This window comes from Hippopotamus amphibius, chromosome 17 (assembly GCF_030028045.1).
Source record: "Hippopotamus amphibius kiboko isolate mHipAmp2 chromosome 17, mHipAmp2.hap2, whole genome shotgun sequence".
NCBI classification, from domain to species: domain Eukaryota; kingdom Metazoa; phylum Chordata; class Mammalia; order Artiodactyla; family Hippopotamidae; genus Hippopotamus; species Hippopotamus amphibius.
Window position 1 is genome coordinate 40,880,037 of NC_080202.1, and position 26,443 is coordinate 40,906,479.

The 26,443-nt window shown below is 56.8% G+C and overlaps 2 protein-coding genes across 8 annotated transcripts; one reads left to right on the plus strand and one right to left on the minus strand.

The window, feature by feature from the left end:
- The first annotated feature begins 1 nt into the window (after position 1).
- FKBP10 (FKBP prolyl isomerase 10) lies at positions 2-25,679 on the plus strand. Of its 5 annotated transcripts, none has more exons than XM_057715136.1 (11): positions 2-360; positions 17,568-17,758; positions 20,756-20,901; positions 21,218-21,407; positions 21,522-21,667; positions 22,171-22,360; positions 22,470-22,615; positions 23,215-23,407; positions 23,772-23,914; positions 24,136-24,299; positions 24,636-25,679. In XM_057715136.1, the coding sequence occupies exons 1-11, from the start codon at positions 316-318 to the stop codon at positions 24,819-24,821; spliced, it is 1,740 nt and encodes a 579-aa protein (XP_057571119.1). In that variant the 5' UTR covers positions 2-315; the 3' UTR covers positions 24,822-25,679. The 5 variants fall into 5 exon arrangements, with proteins under 5 accessions (XP_057571119.1, XP_057571120.1, XP_057571118.1 ...); XM_057715135.1 differs by lacking the exon at positions 2-360 and adding an exon at positions 15,724-15,926; XM_057715137.1 differs by lacking the exon at positions 17,568-17,758 and having other exon boundaries at positions 32-360.
- On the minus strand, positions 9,825-16,765 carry P3H4 (prolyl 3-hydroxylase family member 4 (inactive)). 3 transcript variants are annotated; one of them, XM_057715146.1, is made up of 8 exons: positions 15,906-16,765; positions 15,608-15,760; positions 15,308-15,479; positions 14,443-14,571; positions 13,417-13,562; positions 12,706-12,789; positions 10,595-10,739; positions 9,825-10,271 (listed from the first exon to the last, which is right to left on the minus strand). In XM_057715146.1, the coding sequence occupies exons 1-8, from the start codon at positions 16,356-16,358 to the stop codon at positions 10,249-10,251; spliced, it is 1,305 nt and encodes a 434-aa protein (XP_057571129.1). In that variant the 5' UTR covers positions 16,359-16,765; the 3' UTR covers positions 9,825-10,248. The 3 variants fall into 3 exon arrangements, with proteins under 3 accessions (XP_057571129.1, XP_057571128.1, XP_057571130.1); XM_057715145.1 differs by lacking the exons at positions 9,825-10,271; positions 10,595-10,739 and adding an exon at positions 10,749-12,562 and having other exon boundaries at positions 15,906-16,567; XM_057715147.1 differs by lacking the exons at positions 9,825-10,271; positions 10,595-10,739; positions 14,443-14,571 and adding an exon at positions 10,749-12,562 and having other exon boundaries at positions 15,906-16,580.
- Positions 25,680-26,443: the final 764 nt, after the last annotated feature.

Sequence of the window (26,443 nt, forward strand, 5' to 3'; positions counted from 1 at the left end):
GGCGAAGGGACCTGACAGCCAAGCCACGCCTCTCGCCCCCTTGAAGCTCCGCCCCTGAGGGAGACGCCCACCCGCCGGTGTGGGCTCACTGGCTGCCTTGCTCAACTGTCCCATGGAGAGGCGGAGCCTCGCGCCCAGTCCCCTTTCACCGCCGCCTCTGTTTATCCGCTGGCCATTGGCCCCAGGGACTGCCACTCGGCCCTAGGGACGGTCTGCAACTTGAGGTTCCATCCTAACTCTGCACCTATTGGCAGATTGAGGGTTACTTCCTCCTGATTGGGCAAGGAACTGTCAGTAAGACTAAGGAAAGAACCAATGGGAGCGATGGGGTGTGTCTTGCCCCACCCTACCTCCGAGCAGGTAAGACTGATTACTCTCCCCTTCCCCCTACCTGTCCAACAGGTGAGTCAGGGGGCGCCATGGGAAAGGACAGACGCCTTCACTGGCCTGCCAACTCAGCGTCAGGCATGATGCTTCTTTGGGCTTATTCATCCTTGCCACAAAGTGGTAATAACATACTAGTATAGCATTTCATAGGCTTTTTTTCTGGGTTGGGATTTTTTTCCCCAAAGATGGAGTGCTTATGAGATTTAGAATTAGAAGGCTTGGATTTGGGTTCTGCTACTTAGGAGCTATATGACCTTAGGCAAATTACTCGTCTTTCACCCTGTTTCTCCACACCTGTAAAATGGGCACATGAGGTATAGCTCTCTCTCATGGGGGTGAAGGAAGGAAGGTTTGTGCAGTCACTTGGACAACTGCTAAATCTTAGAATTTAATGATGGTTTTTTGGGGGGGGTTTTTGTTTTTGTTTTTTTAATTCTCACGACAATTCCGAAAAAATTTTAGGGCAAAAAAATGGCCTCATTTCAAAGACAAGGAAACTGCTTCAGAGATGACAAAAGTAGAAAATGGCACATTCTAAACTAGAACCCCTTTCTCTTCTAATTTCAAGGCCCGCCAAACCACATGTTCTCCTGGTAGAATAATAGCATAGATATAAAATGTCAAAGCAGGGGCTGGGGAAAAGGTGAAAACAAATATTCTGGGGAGAGACAGATGACCAGTGATGTGTGACAAAGAGAAAGTATTGGTGGGTTTGGAAAAAGTCAGGCAGCAGATCTAAAGGACATCAACACTGGCATAAAAGAAATGGGGCAGCAGGCCCCTCAGTAGTGGAAGAGTCTGGGTTAGTTATCAGAAAGAACTTCCCAATAGGCAGGTTGGGAAGACAAGGGTCTTTCCCTTCTGTGGTTGATGAAATGCATGCCTGCTGTATAGCGTGCCAAGGATCTTACAGACATTTATTAACATTTATTAACACAAGTATTGAGCACCAACTGTGTGCTAGACACTGGGTTAGACCCGGTGACAAGGAAAATCAAAATGACCCCAACCCTCAAAGGGCTTTCAGAGGGCCAAGTGTAAACAGGTCACCTTAGCCACTCTGTGTGCGTCGGCGTTGAAGGGGTGATTGTTCAGGAAAGGGTCCCCCCTCAAAAAACCTTTACATCCCCAAAACTAGCACACAGGATGGGCTGGATGGAGGTACCTCAGCAGCATTCTTGACCACTTTCTCCACCAGAGAAAGGAATGATGGTGAAACAGTCTCACTTCTGATACTTGTGCCATCCAAGAAGTCTTCCTGGAAGGGGCCAGGGAGACATCAACATCCCCAGCCAGTTACCATCCACTGCCCTGTGCTTTGTTTCCCTTACTCCCCGTCTTCCAGCTTACCCCAGCATCTTTCTCCCTACCTTCCCCCTGCCCCACCCACCTGCTTGCCACCCAGCCGTGCCATGCAACAGCCAGCCCCCAGCTGGGGAGGAAAAGAGCTCCCAGACCTAGGCTGCTGCTCCCACCAGGGCTTCACTTCCTTCCTCTCCCACCTCCCATCTTCCCCTGCCCACTTCACACACCCCACACAGGCAGCACATAGACACACACGCTTCCCAGACCTAAGCCTGGCTTAACTCCTTCCTTTCTCCTGACTTCAGCATATAGGCAGGGTAGGGCTGGTTGACTGCAAAGGGGTGGAGAAGATGGGGTAGGTGGAGAAGCAGAAATAAGCCTTCAGAATAAAGCGTGTGTGTGTGTGTGTGTCTCCCCAGAATGCTCCCTGCATGTCAGTCTGAAACATGCTGCAAAAAGCTGGCCCCAAAGCTCAGGCTGGGACCAGCTGGAGGCACCACCGCAGCAGCAGGAAAGACTAGGGTAAGAGCTGCATCTCCCAGATCAAGGGTGTTTCTGCATGTTTATTAAGCACCTGCTAGGCACTGAGGATTCATCTGTAGGATACAGAAAAGAATCAGAAAATGATGGTTACTAGAATCCGTTGTCTGTATAGGGGATTTGGTCTCACAGGGCAAGGAGATGCCTAGGGATAGGGATGAGAATCCCTGTGGCCACAGTCTCCTCTGTAGCTTGAACTTGAAGGAAAGGCCATGAGACCATCTTACCCAGTACCCTGCCTCCAAGCCCTTAAAGGCAGGGATTTCTCTGTTTGACAGATCTCCAGGAAAGGAGATGATCCGTTCTTCCTTATATGAATACTCTTGTCTCCTTATTCTAACACTGGCAAATTCCTCCTGGTGTCTAGCTTCAATTTGTATCCCCGCAGTTTAAACTCATTTCTCTTGCCCAGAGCTCAGTGGAAGCAGAGTCCTTGGGCTGCCAAGAACACATATGGTCAATTCAACCTTGTAGATTTCTGGGTCCTCAGAGTAAAGAAGGAAAAGGCATCAAGTGGCCTCTCCCAAGTCACCCCAGAGACAGGAGTTACTGGCAAGGAGGGGTCTGATGAGGGCAGCTGGTGGGGGATGGGCAGGCGCTTCCTTAGAGGAAGGTGACAGAGGCAGCCAGGCTGCCCTCCTCATCTCCCCTTTCTTCCTCTCAACCTCCACGAGGCCTCTGGCCCATATAAGGAGGTACGTGAGTCTCTGTTGTCTGTTCACAATCAGCCCTTTCTCTGTGGGGGCCCCTTCCCCAGGCAGAGGCAGGCAGACATTTAGATCTGCACACACACACACACACACACACACACACACAACCTTGCGTGCTCACCCTCAGGGATATACACTCAAGGGCACAGATTCAGACACACAAACACCAGCTGGGGCAGCACTCTTTCCCCAATACACTCAAATACACACACACGCCCTTCTTCCATCCTCTTCGGCCTAAGTTGGCCTCGGGGATGGCCGCCTCCATAAAGAAAGACCAGCTGAACACATGGGATGCTAAACTTCAGGCTGCTGATGGTCCCTTTCCACCACCCAGCAGCTCTCCCCTGGCGTTACAGCAGCGGGAAAGGAGCACAGACAAGTGGAAGTCATTCCCAAGTGGCAGACCGCAGTCCCAGGCAAAGGGGCAGAGCCATCCTGCCTGGGTCCTGCCCTTCAGAAAGCCCCTGCTCCGGTTCTTCCGGGGTTGCACCCCTCCACACAGGGCCAAGGGGATGAACCTACACAGAGTTCATGCCTCACCCCTTGGAGACCACACTCCGGGTACTTGCCCAGCACTGACCCTGCTTCTAGGGCCTGTGGGTCTCTTACTCAGGCTCTTCCTCCTGTTCGACAACAGCACCACGCGTGGTGTGTGCAGAGTAGGCCAAGGGGTGACGAGGGGCAGTTATGGGAAAGGGATGCTCACAGCGGGGACACACACGCATGTGCACTTTGTGGTGTGGGGGGAGCCAGGGGTGCAAAGGGGAGGGGAGATGGCCCAGGAGCTGGGGGCCAGGGAAGAGTTTTCCGTAGGCTACCGTGTTCTGAGGAGTCAGAAGTCTCAATTCCGGCCTGGCTTTCAGGTCTCATTGGAGGTATACTTGGCAAGGTGTATCTTTTTTTTTTTTCCCCTAACAAAAGAACATTTATTCTTCTCTTCCTTATTACAAAACAACACATGTTAAGCATATTAAAAAAAAAAACAACATGAAAAAAGAATCAGCTATATAGTTAAATAATCACTGTTCATATTTTGTTGTATATATTTCCAGCATTTTCTCTAAGCATTTTCACATACCCATTTGTTTGGGTTTTTTTGGATTATAGTTGATTTACAACACTGTGTTAGTTTCAGGTGTACAGCAAAGTGATTCAGTTATACATATATACATACTCATTTTTTTTTAGATTCTTTTCTCATATAGGTTATCACAAAATTTTGAGTAGAGTTCCCTGTGCTATACAATAGGTCCTCGTTAGTAATAAGCTGTATCTTTGAACAGTTAGCTTGACTTGTAACTTATTTAGTTCTGTGTATGTGTGACTCTGCACTGCTGTCCCTGTCTGCTGCCCCTGGTGTTGAGGTGAGGGGACTTGCTCAAGGTAACCCCTTCAGGCCCAGGGAGAGGACACTGGCTACAGAAGAGTCTCCCAGATGCTTCTGGGGGTGCTCCTGCCACTTTTCCTGCCCTTTGTCCAGGGGAGGAACCTCGAGGCCAGAGGCTGCCCACGGCTTGGCCCAGTGGCTGTGTGCCCAGCTGGCCTGGGGAGGGCTCTTAATTACAGAGGTAGCTCCAGCCACACTTCTCTGCAAGGCGAGGCGTGTGGGTGGGGATGGAATGTCAAAGGGAAAACTGGGAGACAAGAAAATAGAGATAGGATGGGCCAGAAATAGCTCGGGCCAGGGCGAGATACCAGGGGCCGGTGGTGGTGGTGGTGGAGGGAGAGGCTGGAGGAGGGTCAAGACCTCTCCAGAGAATGTCTGTCTCCAAGCTACCCCCCTTTACCTACCTCAGCCCTTCAAGTTACAATTTCAGGGTTTCAGAAGCCCAACAGGGTGGGCCCCAAGCATCAGGACTGTGTTCTGGAACTGGGTCTCCCTGGGTCTCTGAGCAACCCCCTCCCCATCTTGAGCGGGTTGGAGGAAGGGAGGGGGCGAGGCCTTGCCACTTGAGTCACCCGGCTTCCTGCTTCTGGCATGGGCGACGCCACTCGAAGGCTGACACAGCTGGGGCCCCACCCGCCCTGCCAGCCTGCCTGCCCCTCCCTCCCCCAACAAGCCAGGAGTGACGCCTGCCCCGACAAGCGCCCTTCTCACCGAGAGGCCACCCCTCTCCTGCCCGCACGCCCGCGTGGTTGTGAACACACACACACACACACACACACACACACACACACACACACGGCAGGAGTTTCTCCCCGATCTATTGAGAGTCCTTGGGAAGAGGGAGGACGAGTCTAATCAGAGCCCCCTTCCTTGTATATGTGGGGAAACCGAGGCTGGAGCCAGGAGAAGAACTTCCCCAAGGTCACACCAGCAAACTCCTGGCAGTTGGGGGGAGGGGGGCAGATGACAACCAGCCTTGGGAGAAGTCGGCTGGAGGTGTGACTTCAGGCAAACCTCGGGGTTAGAGAGCCGCGGCTGGGGGAGGGGCGGGGCAGGGCTGGCCGGCGCTCCTTCGGGGTCTCAATCCGTAACCTCCCTCACTTCCTCTAAACCGGCTAAGCCGGCGAGGGCACTACACAGACCCACAGCCATCGATTCTGCAGAGACCCTTTCCCCACCTCCTCTGCACTCTGGCCTCCCTGGTCTCCCTGCCCTGGACTCTACCTTCGTGGGAACCAGGACCAAGATTTGCAGGCCCCCAGCCTTGTACATTAATCCCAGCTGCTCCAGGCCCATCCTGTGGCCACCAGGGAATTTGAGAGTTGAGATCCTTGAATATTTCATCAGCACTTTAGCCTCCAGTTGAAGAAGCAGCCAACTTACAGCTCATGGGTAATTTATGGCTCCAGCAGAGAACCTGGAAGTGGGGAGGGGGAGGGGCAGGGAGCGAGGGGGAGGGGCAGGGACCGTGGGGGCGGGTGAAGCCTGGACCCGGCTGTGGATGTTGCTGAGGGTGCTGTGAGAAGCCGTCTCCATCTAAAGTATGTTTCAGGGCGGGGGAAGAACTCCAAGGCCAGGGACATTTCCATTTTTGAGGATATCAAGGTATTACCAGAAAAAAAAAAGGTTATCAAAATAATTATGCCAAAGGTTAAAGTTACATGACAAGCATTTTCTGACTTCATTCCTGTGTAACTGTGTGCCTAACCTCACTTGGAGAGAACAAAAACTTTATCTCTTTAATGGCTGTGAAGCCTCCAGAAAGACCCCTGCTCCCCACACCCACCCGGGGCCAAGGAAAGGGGCCAGACTCCCCAGTTAGACTGGCTGAACCTCACTCCTTCCTAGCCTCCTCCTCCAGGAAGGCTACCAGGATTTAGCCAAATGCTCAAAAGGAAGGAATCTCAAATGGCCACCACTTAACTTTGTTCCAGGAATATAACATAGCACTCTTCTTGTTAAAGGAAAGCTGAAAAAGTGACCCAAAATAGAAAATGTCAAATTCTCTTGGCCTCTTCTTTACCAAGGCACCTACCTGAGTTCTTCCCTTCTTCCACAGATTCAGAGAATCAAGTATACGTCAGGGGGGTGGGGCGGGGGGGGGAGATAGGATAAACAAGCAGCCGTGTCCTCCTCTTACTTCAGTTTCTCCACGTGAGTCATGGGCATGAGAGGTGCTCCCATCCCAAGACCTTCTTTGGGGTCAGAAGAGATGCTATCCAGGTACATGGGTGCCAGCTGGGACCCAGGGAGGTGGTGATTATGGAGTGATGTGTCCCCAGTGTGGGCTGGGGCTGGCTCTGGTGGGCACCCCCAGCACTCAGCATACTCCCACCTAATCCCCAGGTCATCCTAGAGTTTTATCATGTGGCCCTGGAAGCCCAATCTAGTCTCTCTGGGCCTCAGTTTCCCCATCAGTGAAATTGGGGCCATCTGCTGGAGCCATCCTTGGAGGGAAGTTGCAAGAGGAGGCCTGGATGAAGGCCCCCGAGTGGAGAAGCTGCGTGGGGCTTGGGCCCTGTGGCTGCCAGGACTCCCCCAGTAAGGTATGAGGTTGACCCCAATGCCAACTGGACACAGCCTTCTGACACAGGAAGGGGTCATTCTTTGTCCCCAGGGGGACCCTACTTTCCCAGAGAAGAAGAACACTTCAAGAACTATTTCTCAAACCTAAGCAGGGAACTTCTTCCATTGCAGTTTACAAGAATTTGGGGGATCCCATGGGACACCCCCCCACCTCCCTTGGCCATCACTTTTCAGGATTCAAGAGGCTGGTCTAAATGACCCCAGTGAGTCTGTCCCCAGGCCCTCCCAGGGAAGCCGACATTGGGAGGTGGGACTGGGCTGTGGAATCAGGCCTGAAACTGAGGCTTGATTGCCTGCTCTTCCTCCCTACCCTCCCCCCTTTCCTCTCTCCCTTCTGGAACTCTCTGCGTCCTCGGTGAGCTGTGGCAATGTGTGGGCTTTGTCTCCATGTGTGGCCCTCACCTTCCTCTCCTCAGCCCCAGCTGGCAGCGTAAAAGGACCAAGCCCACTCTGGGGACCAGAGAGGAGACCAGTGTGTTCTCTGCTCTCTCTCCCTTCTCTGAGCATCATGGATTTAGGGAGAAATGTTTCAAACCCAGCTCAGCCACCCCCCACCTAGAGGAACCTTGGACAGGTTGCTTCTCATTCCTCAGCCTCACCTGTGGCAGGAGGGAATTGATACCTACTTTGCAAGACTGTTCTGAAGGCTATGAAGAACCTGCCAGAGAGCCCAGCACATAGTAGATATTCCATACATTGTAACAGAGATGCTCTCCTCAGGATGCGGTCTTTCTGGGTCCAGGACACCTCTGTGGCATCTGAGTCTGGCCCTATTGTGTGAGGTCGTCATCCCCAGTGCCCTTTTGGCCGCCTCTAACCTAGCCAATTTGCTACAGATGGTAGGGCTGCTGAGGTGCTGCGTGAGGAGTTGGGGGCGGGGTAAGAAGAGCGCCGAGTGAAGCAGAGACGTGGAGGAGGCGAGGACGTCTGGGCTGGGTGGGGTTGGGAGAATGGGCAGGAGGGCCCCAGAAGGCCCACGCTGGGACTCGCTGGAACTCGGTCTCACCGGTCTGGGGAGCCGGCCGGGCAACGGGGAGACGCTGGCATCAGGGAGAGGTGGGAGGGGCTGGCGGCGGCCTGGGATGGAGGAGCTGAGTAAGGCCCACTGGAAGGTGAGGGCCTGGGCTAACGCCGGGATGAGGGTGAGTGCCTACAGAGGGGTAGCCTTCTGCTCCCAGGGGACACCCCCTCACCCTCACGCCGCCCTCAGATGCACACTTGGACACACACATCAACACACTTCTTAAACCGCACTCCACTCCCGCCCCGGTCTCCCAATCCTCTCACCCTGCTCTGTTTTTCCATCTCACTTATTTAGCATAGCCAGAAAACTCATTTATTATGACATTTGTTGTTTATTGCCTGTCTTCCCGCTGGAATGCAAGCTCCGCGAAGGCAGGGTGCGTGGCCTGCTTCGCCCACTATTGCACGCCCAGCACCTACGGCGCGCCCGGCCTATGATAGGCGCTCAGTAGATACGTGCTGAGGGGGTGAACGAACCCTCTCCAATCACAGTCACCAATACGCGCACCCTCAGGGACGCATGTGCGAACCCGCTCCGCCGCCCACGACGCTGCCACGGACACGCCCAGACACGTGCACGCAGGCGCCAGCTCACATCCACTCGACACGCACGCAGACCTCGCTCCAGCGCACAGGCGCTTTCAGACGCACACCCAGCCGTCCAGATTCCAGAGCTCCTACTCACGCGGGCACGCTGGAGCACGTCCCTGCTCCCCACCCTCCCAAGGGCCAGCCCTGCAGGGCAGCCCCTCCCAGAAACAGGGGGGCGGGGCCTCGGTGGAAGCTGACAACACAGCAGCTTGAGGGGTGGGGCGGGGTGCGGCCGCCCTGGCACCTGGGAGCTCTCGGGAGACGCTGCCACTGCAGACCCACCTATGGGAGGGAGGAATGAGGTCACCGGCGCCCCCAGCTTTGACCCCGCCCGTGCTCCACACTCAGACTCTGGCCTTCCTAGCCTCAACTTCACCAAAGGCCCAGGAAGGGCATGGGGTGGAGCAGGGAGTCCTCCTGGGCCCAGAGATGGGCAGGGCCCAGGCTAGGTCACCTGGCACACCTGGGCAGGGGTGTGGACAGTGAGAACTGGGCTTACCAGCTTCAGCTCCACCCACCAGTAGGAGGAGAAAGCTCCTCCACCACCGTGCAACTGGGAGACCAGAAACGTGGGCAGTGGGGCAGAACTGTCACCTGGCTGGGCCTAGCCCAGGGTCCCTCCCCAGAGAAACCTCTTTTGCCCCCAATTCCCAGCTCTGGAACATGAAGGCGGCGGAGAGGGGGGCGGCGGTGGGACACTTGTGAATCACAGGGCTGGATGGTAGCCACCTCCAGATTCTCTGCCCCCCAGAGTCAGTGCAAGATTGGCAAGACGGTCTGGCAGTCCCACTGCCACCACAAAGTCTCCTGTTATCAAGGCGTATCCCTAGGGCTCCTCCGGCCGCTGAGAGGGCCCAGTTCCATGCTGTGGAATGAATGGGGGAATGGGCAGAGAGGGCAGGGCAGGACATGCTTGCTCTGACTCTAAGGAACCTGAGTCAGTAAATGCTTGGAGAGTAACAACCGGAAGTAAATGTCCTTGGCCCCCTCCCCGCATTCCCTGAGGGAAGCAATGCTGAACTGGGAAAATACCACCATTCCACCTTAGAAATCTGAAACCATCATCTTCCCAGGACTCAGGCGGAACTGCGTCCTCACGCCCCCTAGCGGCAGATTGCAGTTGCAGGCTGCTACTCCTCGCGGTCGCAAACACCCAGGGTCCACAGAGGCCAAACTGTGGCCCCTCACCTGTCTCCACATTTACTAATAGGGGAGGTGGGTGCCGAGGGAGGAAGGGAAAGACTTAGACCCCCACCATTCCACCCAGGGGATTCTGGACCCCAATACCGTGATTCATTCAACAAGAAGTGTTTATTGAGCACCTACTGCCAGTGCGCCAGAAACCGCTGGACTCCTGGTCCAGCACTCCTCATGATGCCAGCGGCCCCTCTGCTGTGTCTGCAATTCAGGCTGAGACCCCAACCAGGAAGAGCTGGAACCTTCTCCTCCAGGAGACTGTCCCCGCTGGGTGGGGAGGACACTGGGAGGAGGGCAGGCCCGTCAGCACCTGCAGCACCACCATCCTGTAGTCCAGACAACCAGAGAGGAGGCAGGAGTCTGGGGAGCACTGCTCACAGCGGGGACAGGATGGGGCCTGGTCAGCTATGTCCATTTTACATGTTTAATAAATAGTTCTTGTTGCTGCCCAGGCTGGTGAGGGTGGTGCTATTGGGCCCAGGCTTCCCAAGCTCTTGAGAGGTGCAGGGGGCCCTCTTCTCATGCTAGGTCAGGCTCTGGCTCTGAAAAATGAAAGGAGAGAGCATTGGGGTTAGCTCTCCCATCCCCAAGTATCTGGGTGCTGTCCTGGGGGGAGGTGGCACAGGAAGGAGTGAGGGTCCCCGGGAACAGGTCTCAGCTGGTTCCTGTTCCAGGAAGGATGCCACCCCCACCCCCCTACCAGGTGGGACAGGGTTGCTAACAGGCTGGAAGCCCCCAGAGGAGGGGTGCCAGCACCCACTACACCTACTCCACAGCCTCTGCAGCCCAGTGCTTGGATCCTTCTGTCCCTAACCTCCAGCCCAGGCTGCAACCCCACCCCTCCACCAGGACTCAAGTCACTGACCAGCCTCAGCCTCATCACCCTTGGCATCCGGCTCCTGCCACCAGTCAGCATAGATGCTCTCCTCGTAGTCGCCCTCCCCTTCAAACTCGGCATCAGATGGGGGCTCCTCAGGCTCCATGGGCGGTTCTGTCTCCTCCAGCTCCATCTAGAGCAGCCCCAGGATGGGAGGAGAAACCAGGTCATAGCAGGCACAAGCCCAGATCAGATCCCTTCCTGGCCAAGGGACCCTCCCAAACCATCTCGGTCCCAAACCCCTCCTTCCCAGTCTCACTCAAGATCTCACAGAGGAACGATTGGAGGGTTTCTCCCAAAGTCCTGTTCCCAAACTGCCCCCCTCCCTGAACTGATGCCTGGGGCTCCACTGGCAGATATTCAGGGTTGGCGTACCTTCTCCCTCTTCACAGCCCACCTTTTAAGCACAAATACACGGGCAATACTGCATCTGTGAATACTGTCTGCTCATGCTGTTTCCCGGCCAGGAACGCCCTCACTCCCCTGTGCTTGGATGGCCCTTGTTTCCGCCTCCAACGCCAGGCATCAGCTCCAGGACGCAGCCCTTGCTGATGACCCTGGCTGGGTCTGGAGTCCTCGTCCAGTGCCCCATGCTGCGCTCTCCCATTGCACTAAACCAACTGTGAGCTGCTTGGACGAGGGACCGTGCCTTTCATCAATTTACCACAGCCCCAAGCAGTGTCTGGCAAACAGCAAGCAACAACTACCAGTATCAGAATGGCTACCTCCCCCTGAGCACCTACTATGTGCCAGCTCTACACTAAGTGCCTTACGTGCTGAGGATCTCACTGAATTCTCACCACAACAGGATGAGATGGCCATTATTCTCCCCAGGCAAGGGATGAAGAAATGGAAGTTTGAGGGTAACTTAAGACATGCCTGGAGGCCGCCCCACTGGGAAGTGGTGGAGCCAAGTCTGGGGGCTCACAGAGCAGACCCGGCCCTCTGTTTGAAGAGGGGGGGCGGCTGGCTGCATGAACAGTGGAGGGGATGGATAAATAAGCACTGGGCAGCACTGAGCCTCCGAGGACTCAGGCTCTCAAACCCTCATTCAGAATCAGTGTCGTAGCACACTGTGGTCCTTGCTTCCTGGCATCCTGCGTTCGTTCAATTCAGTTTTGGAGCACCAGCTGTGCGCCGGGTCCTGTGGGAGAACTGGGAATAACCTGGTCCCTGTCCTGGAGCACAGTCCTCTAGGACAGCGGTCCACAACCTTTTTGGCACTGGGGACTGTTTCAAGGAAGACAATTTTTCCATGGATGGAGGTGGGGGGGAATGGTTTTGGGAAGATTCAAGTTCATTACATTTATTGTGCCCTTTGTTTCTATTATCATTACATGGAAATAATGAAATAATTATACAACTCACCATGATGCAGAATCAGTGGGAGCCCTGAGCTTGTTTTCCTGCAACTAGATGGTCCCATCTGGGGGTGATGGGACCGCCTCAACTCCACCTCGGATCATCAGGCATTAGATTCTCACAAGGAGCGCGCAACCTAGACCCATCGCATGCGCAGTTCACATTAGGGTTTGCACGCCTGTAAGAATCTAATGCCACCGCTGAGCTGACAGGAGGCGGAGCTCAGGCAGGGATGTGAGCGATGGGGAGCGGCTGTAAATACAGAAGAAGCTTCGCTTGACTGCCTGCCGCTCACCTCCTGCTATGCGGCCCAGTTCCTAACAGGCCATGTACCGCTAATGGTCCGTGGCCCATGGGTTGGGGACCCCTGCTCTAGGAGATGGGGCAGAATGAGGACGAGGATGAGGGCTGCAAATACTCCAGTCCAAGGAGGCACCTAGGGTCAAGTAGGCACTGCAAGCCCAGGAGACAGAGCCAGGACGTGCAGCAAGGGCTTCCTGGAGTAGGCACCACCAGAGCTGAGCCCGGCAGAAGTGAGATTCCGACACGTGGAGAAGGGGGGCGTGAGAACATGGAGCGGGGAGACAACAGCAGCTGTAAATAAGGGAGAGGTGCAATCTCTCTGCTTCTTAATAGCTGACTGCCCGGAGCTGGGGCTGAGCTTTGGCGCAGCGGCCCCAGAAGGATCAAGGGGTCTCCATCACCACCCAGGCCTGCAGGGTAGAGGGCCCACTTACCTCATCATCTGACTGCAGGTACATGTGCACAAACTCCAGCAGCTCCCGAAGCTCAGCTGTCTGGTTGTGGTAGAGCACGGCCTCCTGGGAGGAGGGAAGGAAAGTGAGGTGAGCTGGGCCCTGCTGCCAGATGGTGGAGGAGCCAGAGCTCCTAGGATCTGGGTCCTCTGGCCCTTTTACAGCTCAAGGAGCAGAAAACAGGTATCAGTTCACATGCTGATTGAAAAATCATAGCTGCCAAAGCGCTGGGTTAAGAAGGATTCTGAGTGCCTCAATCAGTTAGCAAAGTCTGCCACCAACAAGGAAATGGAGAGTGGCACCATGTGCCCCATATTTGCCAGCCTTGCTCTAGACTCCCAAGGGGTTTCCTCAGTTGGTCTAGGTTAGGGGGTCCCTGGGGAAGAAGGGCAAAGGCCAGCAATGAGGATAAAGAGGGTGGGGAGGGAGCAGGCAGGAACACGGGTATTTTTTACCTCCCACATCCCAGGCACTGTGCTGGAAAGGTAGGCAGTACTGCCCACATTTTACAGGTGAGGCAACAGATTCAGAAAAGGTCAGTAGTGTTCCCAGGACCACACAGCTGGCGGGTCTGAACCTAGAACTCCAACTACAACCCATATTCTTTCTTTTTATTTCCCATCCTGCCTTGGAGGAAGACAGGTTTTTTAAAAATCAAATCACATGTCCTGAGAATGCCTTGGTGATGCCCACCTCCCTGGGCTGGAAGTCCTCCTCCTCCAGGCCCCAGCGGGCTCTGTGGAAGCGATAATACACAAGGTTCTGCTGCATGACATTGTCTTCAGGGTCGAAGAGCATGTAGCTGGCGGCACTGCGGGCAGCCTGGCGCACGTCGTTCACTGCAGGCAGGACAGGAGTGAGGAGTGGCCCTGGCACTTCCTCACCTTCAGGGATAACCCTCACCTAACCCACCCCTATCTCCCAATTTAGTCCAGTGCCCCTGGCTCCCTAGCTGCCTCCCAGAATACCTGTTGGGTGCTTCACCCCACCCAGTAATAATGCAAGCTAGAATGTACTGGGCACTTACCCTATGCCCCGTGGAACTCACTGAAGTCTCACCGCTATTGTCATCCCCATTTTACAGATAAGAAATCCAAGGCACAGAGAGGTTAAGTAAACTGCTCGAGCTCACACAGCTGGAGAATGATGGCACTGGGGAATCACAGGCTGGTGGCTCAGCCTTCAATCTCTTTGCCAGCTGGACCACAAAGGGTCTCCTGGCTCCTTGGTCTTCAGCTTCTCCTCTCCAACTCCAGCCTGATGGAACCCTGGCATCTCTGCATTGCAGAAGCCCCAGAGATTGGCCATCTTAGTCCCAGCTGATGCCAGAATCTCTCTCAAGTGAGGAGAGCCTTAAGTCCTGGTGCTACTTTTTATCAGCCATGTGACTAACGGGCCTCTATGAGCCTCAGTTTCCTCATCTGAAAAATGGGTCCAGTAATGTCAGCTACTGGTGGCTTGTGAGAGGATCAAGTGAGATAAACAGATGTGGCAGGGCTTTGTAAACTGTCAAATGCTGTGCAGTTGTTAACTATCTAGTCATTTACCCAAGAGGCCCTTGAATTCTCTCCTGAGGCTGCTCTCTGTTCCCTCCCACAAGCCTCTCACCTGCCTCACCACCCCCAGTCTTCCCTCCTATCACCAAGGGTCCTCAATTCTGAGTCAGTTTCATTCCCAGTGCAGTGCTCTCCTCCGCCCCAAGCCCGCCAGGAGGCTCACACTTGTAGTAGGCAAACTGCAGGTAGTGATACATGGTGGCCACAAACTTCTCCACGAAGTAGCCGCCCACGTTGGGGGTCAAGTTGGCCTCACAGTCCACCTTGCACTGCAGGGATTCTGCAAAGAGATCTGGGGGTGGGGGTGGCAGTGGTGAGGAGCTGGTGTGCTGAACAGCTCCATCCCATTGATGGGGATGACAGAGATGGCTTCCAATCACAGCCCTGCCGGCTGATCGCATGAGATAACGTGTGTAAAGTGACAAGTGATGCTGAGGAAGGCCACTGTGGCCTGGGCTGACTTACCACCCCCAGAGCTCACCCACCACCCCAAAGCCAGAGGAAGCCAGGGCACTCTGAGAGGATGGCAGGTGAGCTTTGGGGGTGGGACTGAAGCCCAAATAAAGAAGTTCAGGACAGTCCTCTCTGCCCCTGCTGAGGAACTCTGCCCTCAGGGATCCCCAGACCAGGTGTGATTTCTGGCCACGAACTGCTTTCTGCACACACCTGCTGGGTAGTTTCTCACCTTGGCATCTTCGCATCTGTGTTGCCCTCTGCCTGGACGGCCTGTGAACCCAACCTCCCTAGACCCTTTCGGGATATCACCTTCTCTCTCCACCAATACCCATCAGCTTGGACACTCCCCACTGCAGCTCTCTGCACCCAGCATGAGTTCTGTTAGCCTCTCTCAGCCGACTGAAGGCTCTGAGGGTCAGGATAACACCTATGCATGTCTGCCTCCCAAACACTTAGTAGGCGCTCCATAAATGTGTGGGGAATGAAGGCTGGTGTTAAGGGGCCTTAGGAGTTCTGGGAAGCAGGGCCCTGTGGAAGAAAGGGGTGCTCACCAGGGTCTGGGTGGGGGGTACCTGCTATGGCTGGGTAGAAGTCCTTGAAGTCCACCTGCTCGTGGGCCCCCTCGCAGCCAGCTAGACACCGGGCAAAGACGGCCAGGTACTCGGCCAGGGCACGCTCCATGTCCTCAGTGCTGCTACGGAAATCTCCGCTGTTGTAGAGCTTCACAGCCCGGACGAAGACGGCCTGGGGGGGCGGGGACGCGGCAGGGGGAGTCAGGGGGACCCCAACACTTCCCCTCCCCCACGGGTCCTATGCGGGGACTCAGGGAGTTGCGACAGGGCCGGCCCTACCCAGGCGCCCCACCTCCCCACCTCGTAGGGCTGGGCCTCCAAGTCCGTAAGGGGCTCATCGGCGGCGTCCAGCAGCCCGCGATAGTAGCTGAGATACTTGGCGGTGAGCTCGTGTTTCGGGTTCCTCTGGAGGAAGGTGTAGGCCGCGGCCACCGCCTTCTCCAGCCGGTTCGCCTGCGGGGTGGGGACAGAGCGGGTCAGCAGGGCCAGAGCCCGCATCCCCGAGAGAGCGCGCACGAGGGCTTGGCGATCGGGATGCTGGATGAGAGCCACGCTCCTCGCGACCCGACGGGGCGACCGGCGCCGGCTGGGCGCGCACCTTGAACTGCGCGTAGTGCAGGTACTGGTAGGGCAGGCGGCTCTGGAAGTCGCGCAGCAGCTGGCGCGGCGGGTAGGGCACCTGGAAGGCGGGCAGCGAACGCTTGCAGCGCCGCAGGCAGGCGGCGCGCTCCAGGACGTGGCCGAAGAGCCGCAGCTCGCGCGACCACTCGTCGCCGCGGCCGCCGTCGGGGTCGGGGGGCGCGGGGCCGCTGCAGTTGGCGTGGCAGAAGGCCTCGCTGTCCCGCAGCAGCCGGTGCAGCCGCAGCGCCGCCTCGAGGTAGCGCGCGCTCTCGCGCCAGCTCTCGCCCTCGTACTGCTCCAGCGCGTGCCCGTAGGCAGCGGCCAGGGGCATCAGGTCCTCGGGCGGGAAGCCCCGGAAGCTGTACTTCTCGTACTGCGCCCCGGCGCTGCCCAGCAGCAGCCACAGCAGCCCCCACGCCGCCTGAGCCATGCCCCGCTGCGCGCCGGCTGGCTCTCCCCTCCGCGAGCTGGCGGCCCGGCCCGGCGGGCGGGCCCAGGGGCCCGAGCCTGGCCGGCGCGCCCGCTGGGTCTTAGCGCCGGGCACTGGGGGCAGCGAGGCGGGGTCGTGGCTTGAGTCACATACCCCGAGGGACCGAGGGCTGCGTCTCCACTCTTTTCAGAAAGGCAACACTATCCTGAGTCCCTGACCTCCTCCCCTTGGCAGACGGTGAGAGGGTGGAGGAACAATTCCCGCAGGGATGCGGAGCCCAGAAAGCCCCTCCCACACAAAGACAGTCCCCCCCACCCCGCCACCCCTTCCAACCTTAAAATGGAGAAATTGAGAGAGGTGCCACCTCCTTCTACTTGGCCCAAGCCCTGGAACCTGCTCTTCCTTCCATCACAGTGGTCCTTCTGCTGACTCCCCACTCCCAGCCCCGAGGAGGTCACTCCAAGTGTCCCCCCCAGCCCGCCACGCGGAGGCACACCCCTGGTTTTATCCTGAACACCCTCCACTCCCATCACCTCCCACTCGATCTCCATCCCCAAGTCAGAAAGTCCTCTGGCAGTCCAGCTCTTGCAGAACAAAGCAGCCCGTCCCTGGAGAGGCTGTCGCTGGGACAGAAGGGGTGGGAGGAAGCACGGAGCTATCACTCGGATTCTGGAGCCCCACCAGCCACCTGGAGAGGCCTAGATTTGGGGTTGCCAGCCAAAGAAACAAGAGATGCTTCAGTCCGGCTTTAGGACCTGGGGGGCTCCAGAAAAAAAAGACTCTGAACTTTTTTTTTTTCTTTTTTTTAAGTCGGCTCCGAATTCTCTACTTTCCCGAACTTCCCTACCCCTCCAGGCCTCAGGTCTCTCAGCCCCCAGGGTGGGGGTGGGGGTAAATCTGGAGTGCTTTGTGGTGCTTTTCTCCGACTCTAACACAAACAGCCTGGCCCTCCTTCTCCTATTCCACCCCCCTTTCCCCCCGCCCCGCCAGCTCAGCCTCCCCAGCCCCCATTCCACGTGGATCAGCCAGGGCGGGGGTGGGGATGGAGGACAGGAAGAGGGGGAGCCAGCTCTGGGAGGAGAGGGGGGTGAAGGAGTCTGGCGGCGGCGGCTCTCCCGCTCGCCCTCACTGCCGGCCGTCCCAGCACCAGGCACCATGTTCCGCTCCGGGCCCCCCAGCCACACCCTCCTGTGCCTTCCTCTGCTGCAGTTGCTGCTGCTGCTGGTGCAGGCCGTGGGGAGGGGGCTGGGCCGCGCCAGCCCGGCCGGGGGCCCCCTGGAAGATGTGGTTATCGAGAGGTACCACATCCCCAAGGCCTGTCCCCGCGAAGTGCAGATGGGGGATTTTGTGCGCTACCACTACAACGGTACTTTCGAGGACGGCAAGAAGTTTGACTCGAGGTAATGGCTTGGGTGCCCCCAGACTCACCATTTCCCTTCCCTGAGCCTGGGCCCAGGCTCTCTCAGTCCTGGGGTTCCCTTGTTGCTGCTTTTAAGCTGTGTCTGCATGCCCCCTACTCACACCGTGATCCTCTAACCCCCAACGCAGCACCCTGGGTGGGGGGACTCCTAGGAATCTATCTCCCCAGACATCCCTGCCCTCAGTTTCAAACCTTCACCTCTCAAAAGACCCCAATTTCTTTCACACAAGCTCCCTCTGTCCCTCAAAGTGCTTGAGAATCAAGATGAACTGCTCTATTTACTTACCAGCGCTTTATTTAAAGACATGGAGGGGGTTTTCTGGTCCACAGAGCTGGGGGGAAGGGCATGGTCCCTGCTGCATGCAAATCCTTCAGTGGTCTCAGCCCAGGACTCTCTACCTTTCCATCCACCCTGACTCCCTTTCTGGTTCCAGCCCCAGGTTTCAGTGCCTTTGCATTTAGAGAAGGAGGAGTAAGTAGAGCTTTGTGGGGAGGGGGTGGGTGTTTTCGGCAGGCAGCCGGTGGGTTAAAGCAGGTGGGCATTCTAAGACAGCAGGATGGATCAGGGCATGCAGGGCATAGCTTGGTGTAGGGACCCCGTCTGTCTACGTGTCACATAGTCACACATGCCATCCTGGGTTCCTCCGAGGGTTTTCATGCCTCCCTCTCCCCGTGATCCTGCACCCCCACCCCCTCCATCTTAGCTCTACCAGGTCAGTGCTGCCGCCCATCTTGCCAGTTTTGGGGGTTGAGAGATGGGCTTCTGGTCTGGTCCAGGCTTTCTGTCTACTCTGGCAAGTCCATTTTTGGGGGTGGGGGCAGGGCTGCAATGCCAGGCCAGCCTCAGTTAAACTTTGGGTCCAGGTCACACACACAAGCCCCCACACCACACCCAAGAAGTCAGTCCCTCTTAGACCCTTCCCCAAAACACACAGCTCGGCCTACAGAAATTAGTGGCCATGGCTTTGGAGGCAGACAGATCGTTTATTGGGTAAGAACACGAACTCCTGAGACAAAGACCCTGGATTCAAACCCAGGCTGTGAATGTGGACAAGGAGTTTTACCTCTTTAAAGCTTTACTTTCCTAACCTGAAAAAAAGAGAGTAAAAAACAGTCTGAAAAACTGCATTCCTACTTCCTGAGGCTGATGTTAGGACTCAAGATGATGAATGAAAGTGAACTTCACACAGTACCTGACAGTCTGCAAGCAAGTTCAGTACATATTAGCCTTGACTCTGGGGAGAACTCTGGTAGTGTTTAACGGGTAGAAACTTCTTGCCGTGGCCTCACAGCGGCACTGTGAAGGAAGCAAGCCATACAGCCGGCTCAGTGGGCAAAATGAGGCACAGGCAGTAGCCAGGAGTACAGCTCTGAGCCTATGGCCACCAAGGAGTGGAGGAGGGGTTGGGAGTTGGGGAATGACCTCCCTGTTGGGGACTCTTTTTCTTTCTTTTTTTTCCTTTTTTTGGTTGCATTTGGTTTTAGCTGCAGCAGGCTGGCTCCTCAGTTGTGGCAGACAGGCTCCTTAGTTGCAGCATGCAAACTCTTAGTTGTGGCATGCATGTGGGATCTAGTTTCCTGACCAGGGATGGAGCCCGGGCCCCCTGCCTTGCAAGCGCAGAGTTTTATCCCCTGTGCCGCCAAGGAAGTCACTGACGGGGGCTCTTGGATCCAGGTTGGGCCCAGTTCATACCCATTACACCTTCCATCAAAATAACAGTCTCCCATCCTTCCTTAACTTCTGAAAACTTAAATTAAAACTGTAACTAAAAACAAAAGCTGTGGCAATTTTAGAATAGGCCTTTTCAAAATTGAAAACCCGTCCCTATCCCCAGCCAGATCTGCTTCCGCTTCCTTCCTTCTGTGAATTGATGGTGCGGTGGCCCAAACGTGGGCTTTGAAGTTCAACAAACCACACATTAGCTGTGTGACCTTAGGCACGTCACTCGGTCTCTCGAGTCTCAATATTTTTTGTAAGAAAAATGAAATCAATAATGCGCGTTTCAGGAATTCCCTGGTGGTCCAGTGGTTAGGACTCAACATTTTCACTGCTGTGGCCCAGGTTTGATCCCTGGTCGGGGAACTAATATTCCATGATGCCCACCTCACAGGGGAGGGAATTAAATAAGGTAATGAATGCAGGGACTTCCCTGGTGGTCCAGCAGTTCAGACTCCGTGCTCCAAATGCAGGGGCCCTGGGTTCCATTCCTGGTCAGGGAGCCAGATCCTGCGTGCCGAAACGAAGATCCCGCACGTGGCAATGAGGATCCTGTGTGCTGCAACTAAAAACCTGCCACAGCCAAATAAATAAATAAAATTTTTTTTAATTGGCTATGTTGGGTCTTCGTTGCAGTGCGAGGGCTTCTCATTGCGGTGGTTTCTCGTTGCAGAGCACGAGCTCTAGGCATGTGGACTTCAGTAGTTGTGGCACTCGGGCTCAGTAGCTGTGGCACATGGGCTTAGTTGCTCTGCGGCATGTGGGATCTTCCTGGACGAGGGATCGAACCCGTGTCCCCTGCGTTAGCAGGCAGATTCTTAACCACTGCACCACCAGGGAAGTCCCTAAATATATATATTTTTAAAAAGGTAATGAATGCAAAATGCCAAGTATTTTGTCCGCCTTATCGTTGAAGCGCTGGATAACTGGTCCCCACCACCCCCACCCCGCCCCTGTGTCTGCACTTCGCACTCCTTTGCTGTCAGCAGATATCAGCAGCAGACATTCCAGCTCGAACCGGCCGCCCCCCGCCCCCCACATAGCGGGCGGATAAAAGCCTCTGACCTCCTTGAGGACCTCCTTTTGTAACAGCCCATCCTGTTGAGATGGGAGTCACGGCCCACCTAGGAGGGAGGCTTAAAAGGATGAGGAGCCTGTGATCTACACCTGTGTGTAGGGAGGGGGACTGTGCGTGCACCTGTGCATGGACGTGACCATGGGCAGAGGCCACTGTATCCCACCTGTCCCCTCCCTCCCCAGCTACGACCGCCACACCTTGGTGGCCATCGTGGTGGGCGTGGGGCGCCTTATCACCGGCATGGACCGAGGCCTCATGGGCATGTGTGTCAATGAGCGGCGACGCCTCATCGTGCCTCCACACCTGGGCTACGGCAGCATCGGCGTGGGTGAGGAGGGCTGGGGCCTGGGCCTGGGGGTGGGGGCAGCAGCAAGGACCCCAGGGGCAGGAAACTGAAGCTCAGAGAGGGAGAGTGACTTTCCAGGGTCACACTGCATGCGCAGAACGGATAGAGCGGCAGGTCTGGGACTAGAGTTTCAGTCTCCTGCCCCTGGGGCAGGAGGAAGGGTAATCACAGGGCCTTGGGTAGGATCCCAGCTGGACTCGGCAGAAGGGGAACTAAGGGTGGTGGAGGGGGAGGCCAAGCAGGATGCTCAGCCCTCCACTCCCGCCCCCCCCGACTCTGGGGGCTGCACCAAATACAGCGGGGCTCATTCCCCCGGATGCCACCCTCCACTTCGACGTGGTCCTGCTGGATGTGTGGAACAAGGCAGACACCGTGCAGGTGAGCACCTTGCTGCGCCCGCCCCACTGCCCCCGCGTGGTCCAGGACAGCGACTTTGTCCGCTACCACTACAATGGCACGCTGCTGGATGGCACCGCCTTTGACACCAGGTAAGGGCTGGAAGGAGCCCTGGGGCACCGGGGACTGTGGCATGCAGTGGGGAGTCGGGGGCCATCCTGCCTCTCCCACCAACAGCAGCCTCACCTCTACCTCATTCTCTGCAGCTACAATAGGGGCGGCACTTATGACACCTACGTGGGCTCTGGCTGGCTGATCAAGGGCATGGACCAGGGGCTGCTGGGCATGTGTCCTGGAGAGAGAAGGAAGATCATCATCCCTCCATTCCTGGCCTATGGAGAGAAAGGCTACGGTGAGGGCAGTCAGGGACTCGGGGGTCCTCTAGAAGTGGGCTGCCACGTACAGTTGCTCAGGTTGAGTACTGCACAAGGACACCCAGTGAAGGAGGCAAGTAGGGAAGAAATCTAGCCCTTGGTGATCACCTCACTAAGAAGGGGTGCTTGGGAATTCCCTGGTGGTCCGGTGGTTAGGACTCGGCCCTATCACTGCCGGGGCCCGGGTTCAATCCCTGGTTGGGGAGCGAGCTAAGATCCTGCAAGCCTCAAGGTGTGGCCAAAAAAAAAAAAAAGGTCCTTTATCCTGATTCACACAAAGGCCCGTATGGACTGGTGGTGACCCTGGGGAAAACTCAGCTCAGGCCTCACAGAGAAAGAACCAGGGCTGCTGATGGGCGGGAAGGGCTCTGGAAAGCAGGGTTAGCATCTTTTTACACGGTGCTCACGTAGGCCTTCCTGAGTCGAGAAGAAGCCCTGTTTTGCTCTCCGCTTGTATGGTTCAAGCCTATCCCTTCCCCAGGGACTGTGATCCCCCCGCAGGCCTCCCTGGTCTTCCATGTCCTACTGATTGACGTCCACAACCCGAAGGACACGGTTCAGCTGGAGACACTGGAGCTGCCACCTGGCTGTGTCCGGAGAGCCATGGCCGGGGACTTCATGCGTTACCACTACAACGGCTCCCTGATGGATGGCACCCTCTTTGATTCCAGGTCCAGGGGGTCCTGAGGAGGGCTGGTGGGGGCTGGGGGCAGCTCTGAGCTGCCTGGCAGGTCAGGGCTCCTGTGACTCCCTTGCTGGCCTCCCCACCTTGTATTGCAGCTACTCCCGCAACAGCACCTATAATACCTATGTGGGGCAGGGCTACGTCATCCCAGGGATGGACCAGGGGCTGCAGGGCTCGTGCATGGGGGAGCGTCGGAGGATCACCATCCCCCCCCACCTCGCCTACGGGGAGAACGGGACTGGTAGGCTTGCTCCCTGTTCTCCAAGCCAACGCCTCAGCTCCTCCTGCCTTCCCCCTGATGGGTGGCGGGGGCAGGGGGTGGATTCCAGCCATGGCTCTGCCCCTCTCATCCCAAAAACTGGTCCCCCACCCAACTCCCGCTACAAGGACTCCATCTTTTTCTCCAGGGGACAGACAGTCCCCCGTTTCTCCCCTTCCACGCTGGAGAAGGGCAGCCAAGTCGTGAGCTTGGGGAGGGAGGATGGTTGTGGAAGGACAGAAACAGCATAGCTCTAGGAAGCAAAGAGACCTGGATTTGAGTCCCAACTTTGCTGAAAGCCTTAGTGTGCTCACCTGTAAAATGGGACTAATCACATTGATCAGCAGGGTAAGTTACAGGGAGGTTGCAAGATATATATGTGAAGGGCTTTCCAGCTGGCGTGCGCCTGCCCCCTCCGCCCCCTCAACCCCACAGAGTGTACAAGAGTTGACTGTGTGGACAAACATCCCATCCCATTCTTGTTTAAAACCCCAGGATGGGGAAGGTCTAAGGGCCTCCATGGAGACCTAGAGCAGCCCCTCCTAGACTCCAGCTAATCCACACCTCCATTCTGGCCCCAGGAGACAAGATCCCTGGCTCCGCTGTGCTGATCTTCGATGTCCACGTCATTGACTTCCACAACCCTGCGGATCCAGTGGAAATCAAGACGCTGGCCCGGCCCCTCGAGACGTGCAACGAGACGGCCAAGCTTGGGGACTTTGTTCGATACCACTACAACTGCTCTCTGCTGGATGGCACCAAGCTCTTCTCCTCGTGGGTCCGGGGCAGGGCCAGGGCTGGGCAGGTGGGTGGGCCCAGGTGTGGGGAGTCCTCCTAGCAGCACCCCCGACTCTTCCTTCCTCCCCAAGTTCCCATCTAAGCTGAAATTCTTAACTCCACAGGCAAAGGGAGGGTGAAGTGCAGTAGGGGGGAACTGCTAGGAGGGACACCGGAGCAGGGAGAGATGAGTCCCCGGCCCCACTGCAGGGCAGTGGCAAGATGAGAAGGGGATCGGTCCTATCTCTGCACTGCTGGGGCCCTGCACCCTGCCCTGTGGGGTGGCACCAGGGGTGACTTGGGAGCTGGGCCTCCCGGGGACCAGGACGAGCACGGACCCGAGAATCTGCTCTCCCCGCAGCCATGACTACGGGGCCCCTCAGGAGGCGACTCTGGGGGCACACAAGGTGATCGAAGGCCTGGACACGGGCCTGCAGGGCATGTGTGTGGGAGAAAGGCGGCAGCTCATCGTCCCCCCGCACCTGGCACACGGAGAGAGCGGAGGTGAGGGGCAGAGCCTGACCTGATGGCTTTCTTCGTCCCCTCTGCCCCTGCCACCTGCGGCCTTGCTGGCTGGTGGGAGGAGTGAGGGAAGCCCTCCGGATGGTTCTGCAAACATCCCATGCCCCCAAGGTGGGAGCTGAGGCCTGTGAGCTGGGAGCGCACAGGGCAGGCTGTGAAGCCGGGCCCAGACCCTTCCCTCTCTCCTCTTCCCCCCACTCCAGCGCGGGGGGTCCCTGGCAGTGCTGTGCTGCTATTTGAGGTGGAGCTGGTGTCCCGGGAGGACGGGCTACCCACAGGCTACCTGTTTGTGTGGCACGAGGACCCTCCTGCCAACCTGTTTGAAGACATGGACCTCGACAAGGATGGCGAGGTCCCCCCAGAGGAGGTGGGTGAGGAGTTTGCTCCTTCTAGTAACCCCTCCCACACTGTCACCCAGCAGGAGCCACCTTGCACGGTGGCATCTATCAAGAATACAGTGCGTGTCCACTGTCCTGCCTGCGCCTTTGTTCCTGCCCCTCTGCGGGTCACTGTGCCTTAAGCCCCTTGACCCTGCCTTTTCCTCTGGACATACCTGTTCCCCCATGGCCACCTGACCCCATGCATGCCCTCTGCCCTGGCCCCACCTCGGGACGCAGCACCAGCTCCTCTCCTCAGTCCTAGGCCAGCACAGCTGCTCAGGCAGGACGCTCTCTCCCCCTCCCCTTGGCTCTCCTCGCCGCAGTTCTCCACCTTCATCAAAACTCAAGTCAGTGAGGGCAAAGGACGCCTCCTGCCTGGCCAGGACCCTGAGAAAACCATAGGAGACATGTTCCAGAATCAGGATCGCAACCAGGACGGCAAGGTCACTGCCGAGGAGCTCAAGCTCAAGTCGGACGAAGACCAGGAGCGGGTCCACGAGGAGCTCTGAAGGGCGGAGGCCTGGGCCCACATGCAAAGGCCTATGTCTAGGGGGACAGTGGGCAGTGGGGCTGACTTCCCAACAGTCATCCTCCCCTCTGCTGGGATGAGGTCTGGAAGCATCTAGAAGTGGTCAGAGGGGACAACTCCGGTCTTCCCACTGCCCGAGAGTAAAATCCACAGCACAGACCTCTGTTCGGTTTTTCTCTCCCAACCCCAAACCCCTTCCTTAAAAGTTTGGGAATTACAAAGCCAATCTGGGGATTGGTGGAGTTCGGGGGTCAGCCTGGGTCACTGCTGGACCCCCGCTCAGACCTCTCCATGTCACCAGACACTGAGCAAGGGCACGCTCATTTCTTTACTTCCCCAAACTTCCCCTTTACCTGTACTTTTCCTCACCATCCTCAACCCCCGCCTGCAGCCCCCATTCCTCTGTCCTGGCAGCTCCCCAGGAACACGAACCCCCCGTTTTCCTCCCTCGGCTCTGGCTGGTTCTGGGAGGGCAGCCCTACCTCACCTGTCCGGTTCCCTTCACCTGTCCCATCCCCCCCTCGCTGTGTCCAGTGGCAGCTGAAGTGCCCTCAGGGTGCTGCCGGTCAGGACTGGGCTTTGTGTCACTTTTTATCCCTAAAGAAGGCTGCCTTCTCTAGGGACCAAGGAACAAGAAAAAAAATGAAGGGGGGCAGGGTACGAGGAAAGCTACTTGGATGGATCCTAGGGCTATGAAATTCTTGGTTCGGGGCTGAGATAAACTTGGAAGAGGGGCTCATTGAGGGGTGGGGGGGGCGGGCAGAGCTCTGCACACTCAGAAGACTAAACGGGTGTCAGACCCCCTTCTCCTCTGTGCCAAATAAAACACTAAACCAAAGGTCTTGGGATGTGGTCTTTCTTGGGAGGCGGGGCCTTAGACCCAACTGTCAGGAGGAAGGGGAGCGAAGCAGGCTGTCTCCATGGCCCTTCAGCTCAAGACCCCACGTCCCTAGGTCTCGGCCTCCTGCCTCCCTGAGGCCCATCTGGGGCCCTCACCATGGAGGGCAGTGGGGGGCTGAGTGTCCACAGAGAGGGACCTGCAGGGGAGGCCTGGAGACACGACCCTGAGCCCCTAACAGTCCCAGCTGAATGGAAAAACGTTCCCTGAACTCAGACACAACATACAAAGCTCAAGGATTAAATTAAACTACGCAGGTCAGATTCCCCTTTCACGAACATCAGTTCTGATAGCACGATGTTCCCACCTCTCCCTGCCCCTGGCTGCCAGCTGTTACCACTTGCCCAGTGCTTCTCCCTCCTGCCAGAAAGAAAGGTTCAAACCTCCAGTGTCTTGAGGAAGGAGTTGCTTTGGCCACCAGTCAGGCCATCTGCCCTCACCTGCCTTACCTGACTCTGGCCAGTCATGGAGGGGAGGGTTGGCAGGGGTGCACAGGAGAGAAAATGACTGGACTCACACCCTGAACTGCCCCCACAAGCTCCAAGCTCTTGCCCGAGATCCCTGGAGAGACGGAGCTGCTCCCCACGGCCGCCGGTGACTTAAACTCCCTGCTCCCAAAGCATCCAGGAAGCACCTTACAGTTGACAGCCTCAGATGGTAACCACCCTCCCCCAAGCCTAACAGGACTGCCTGAACTAAGCCCG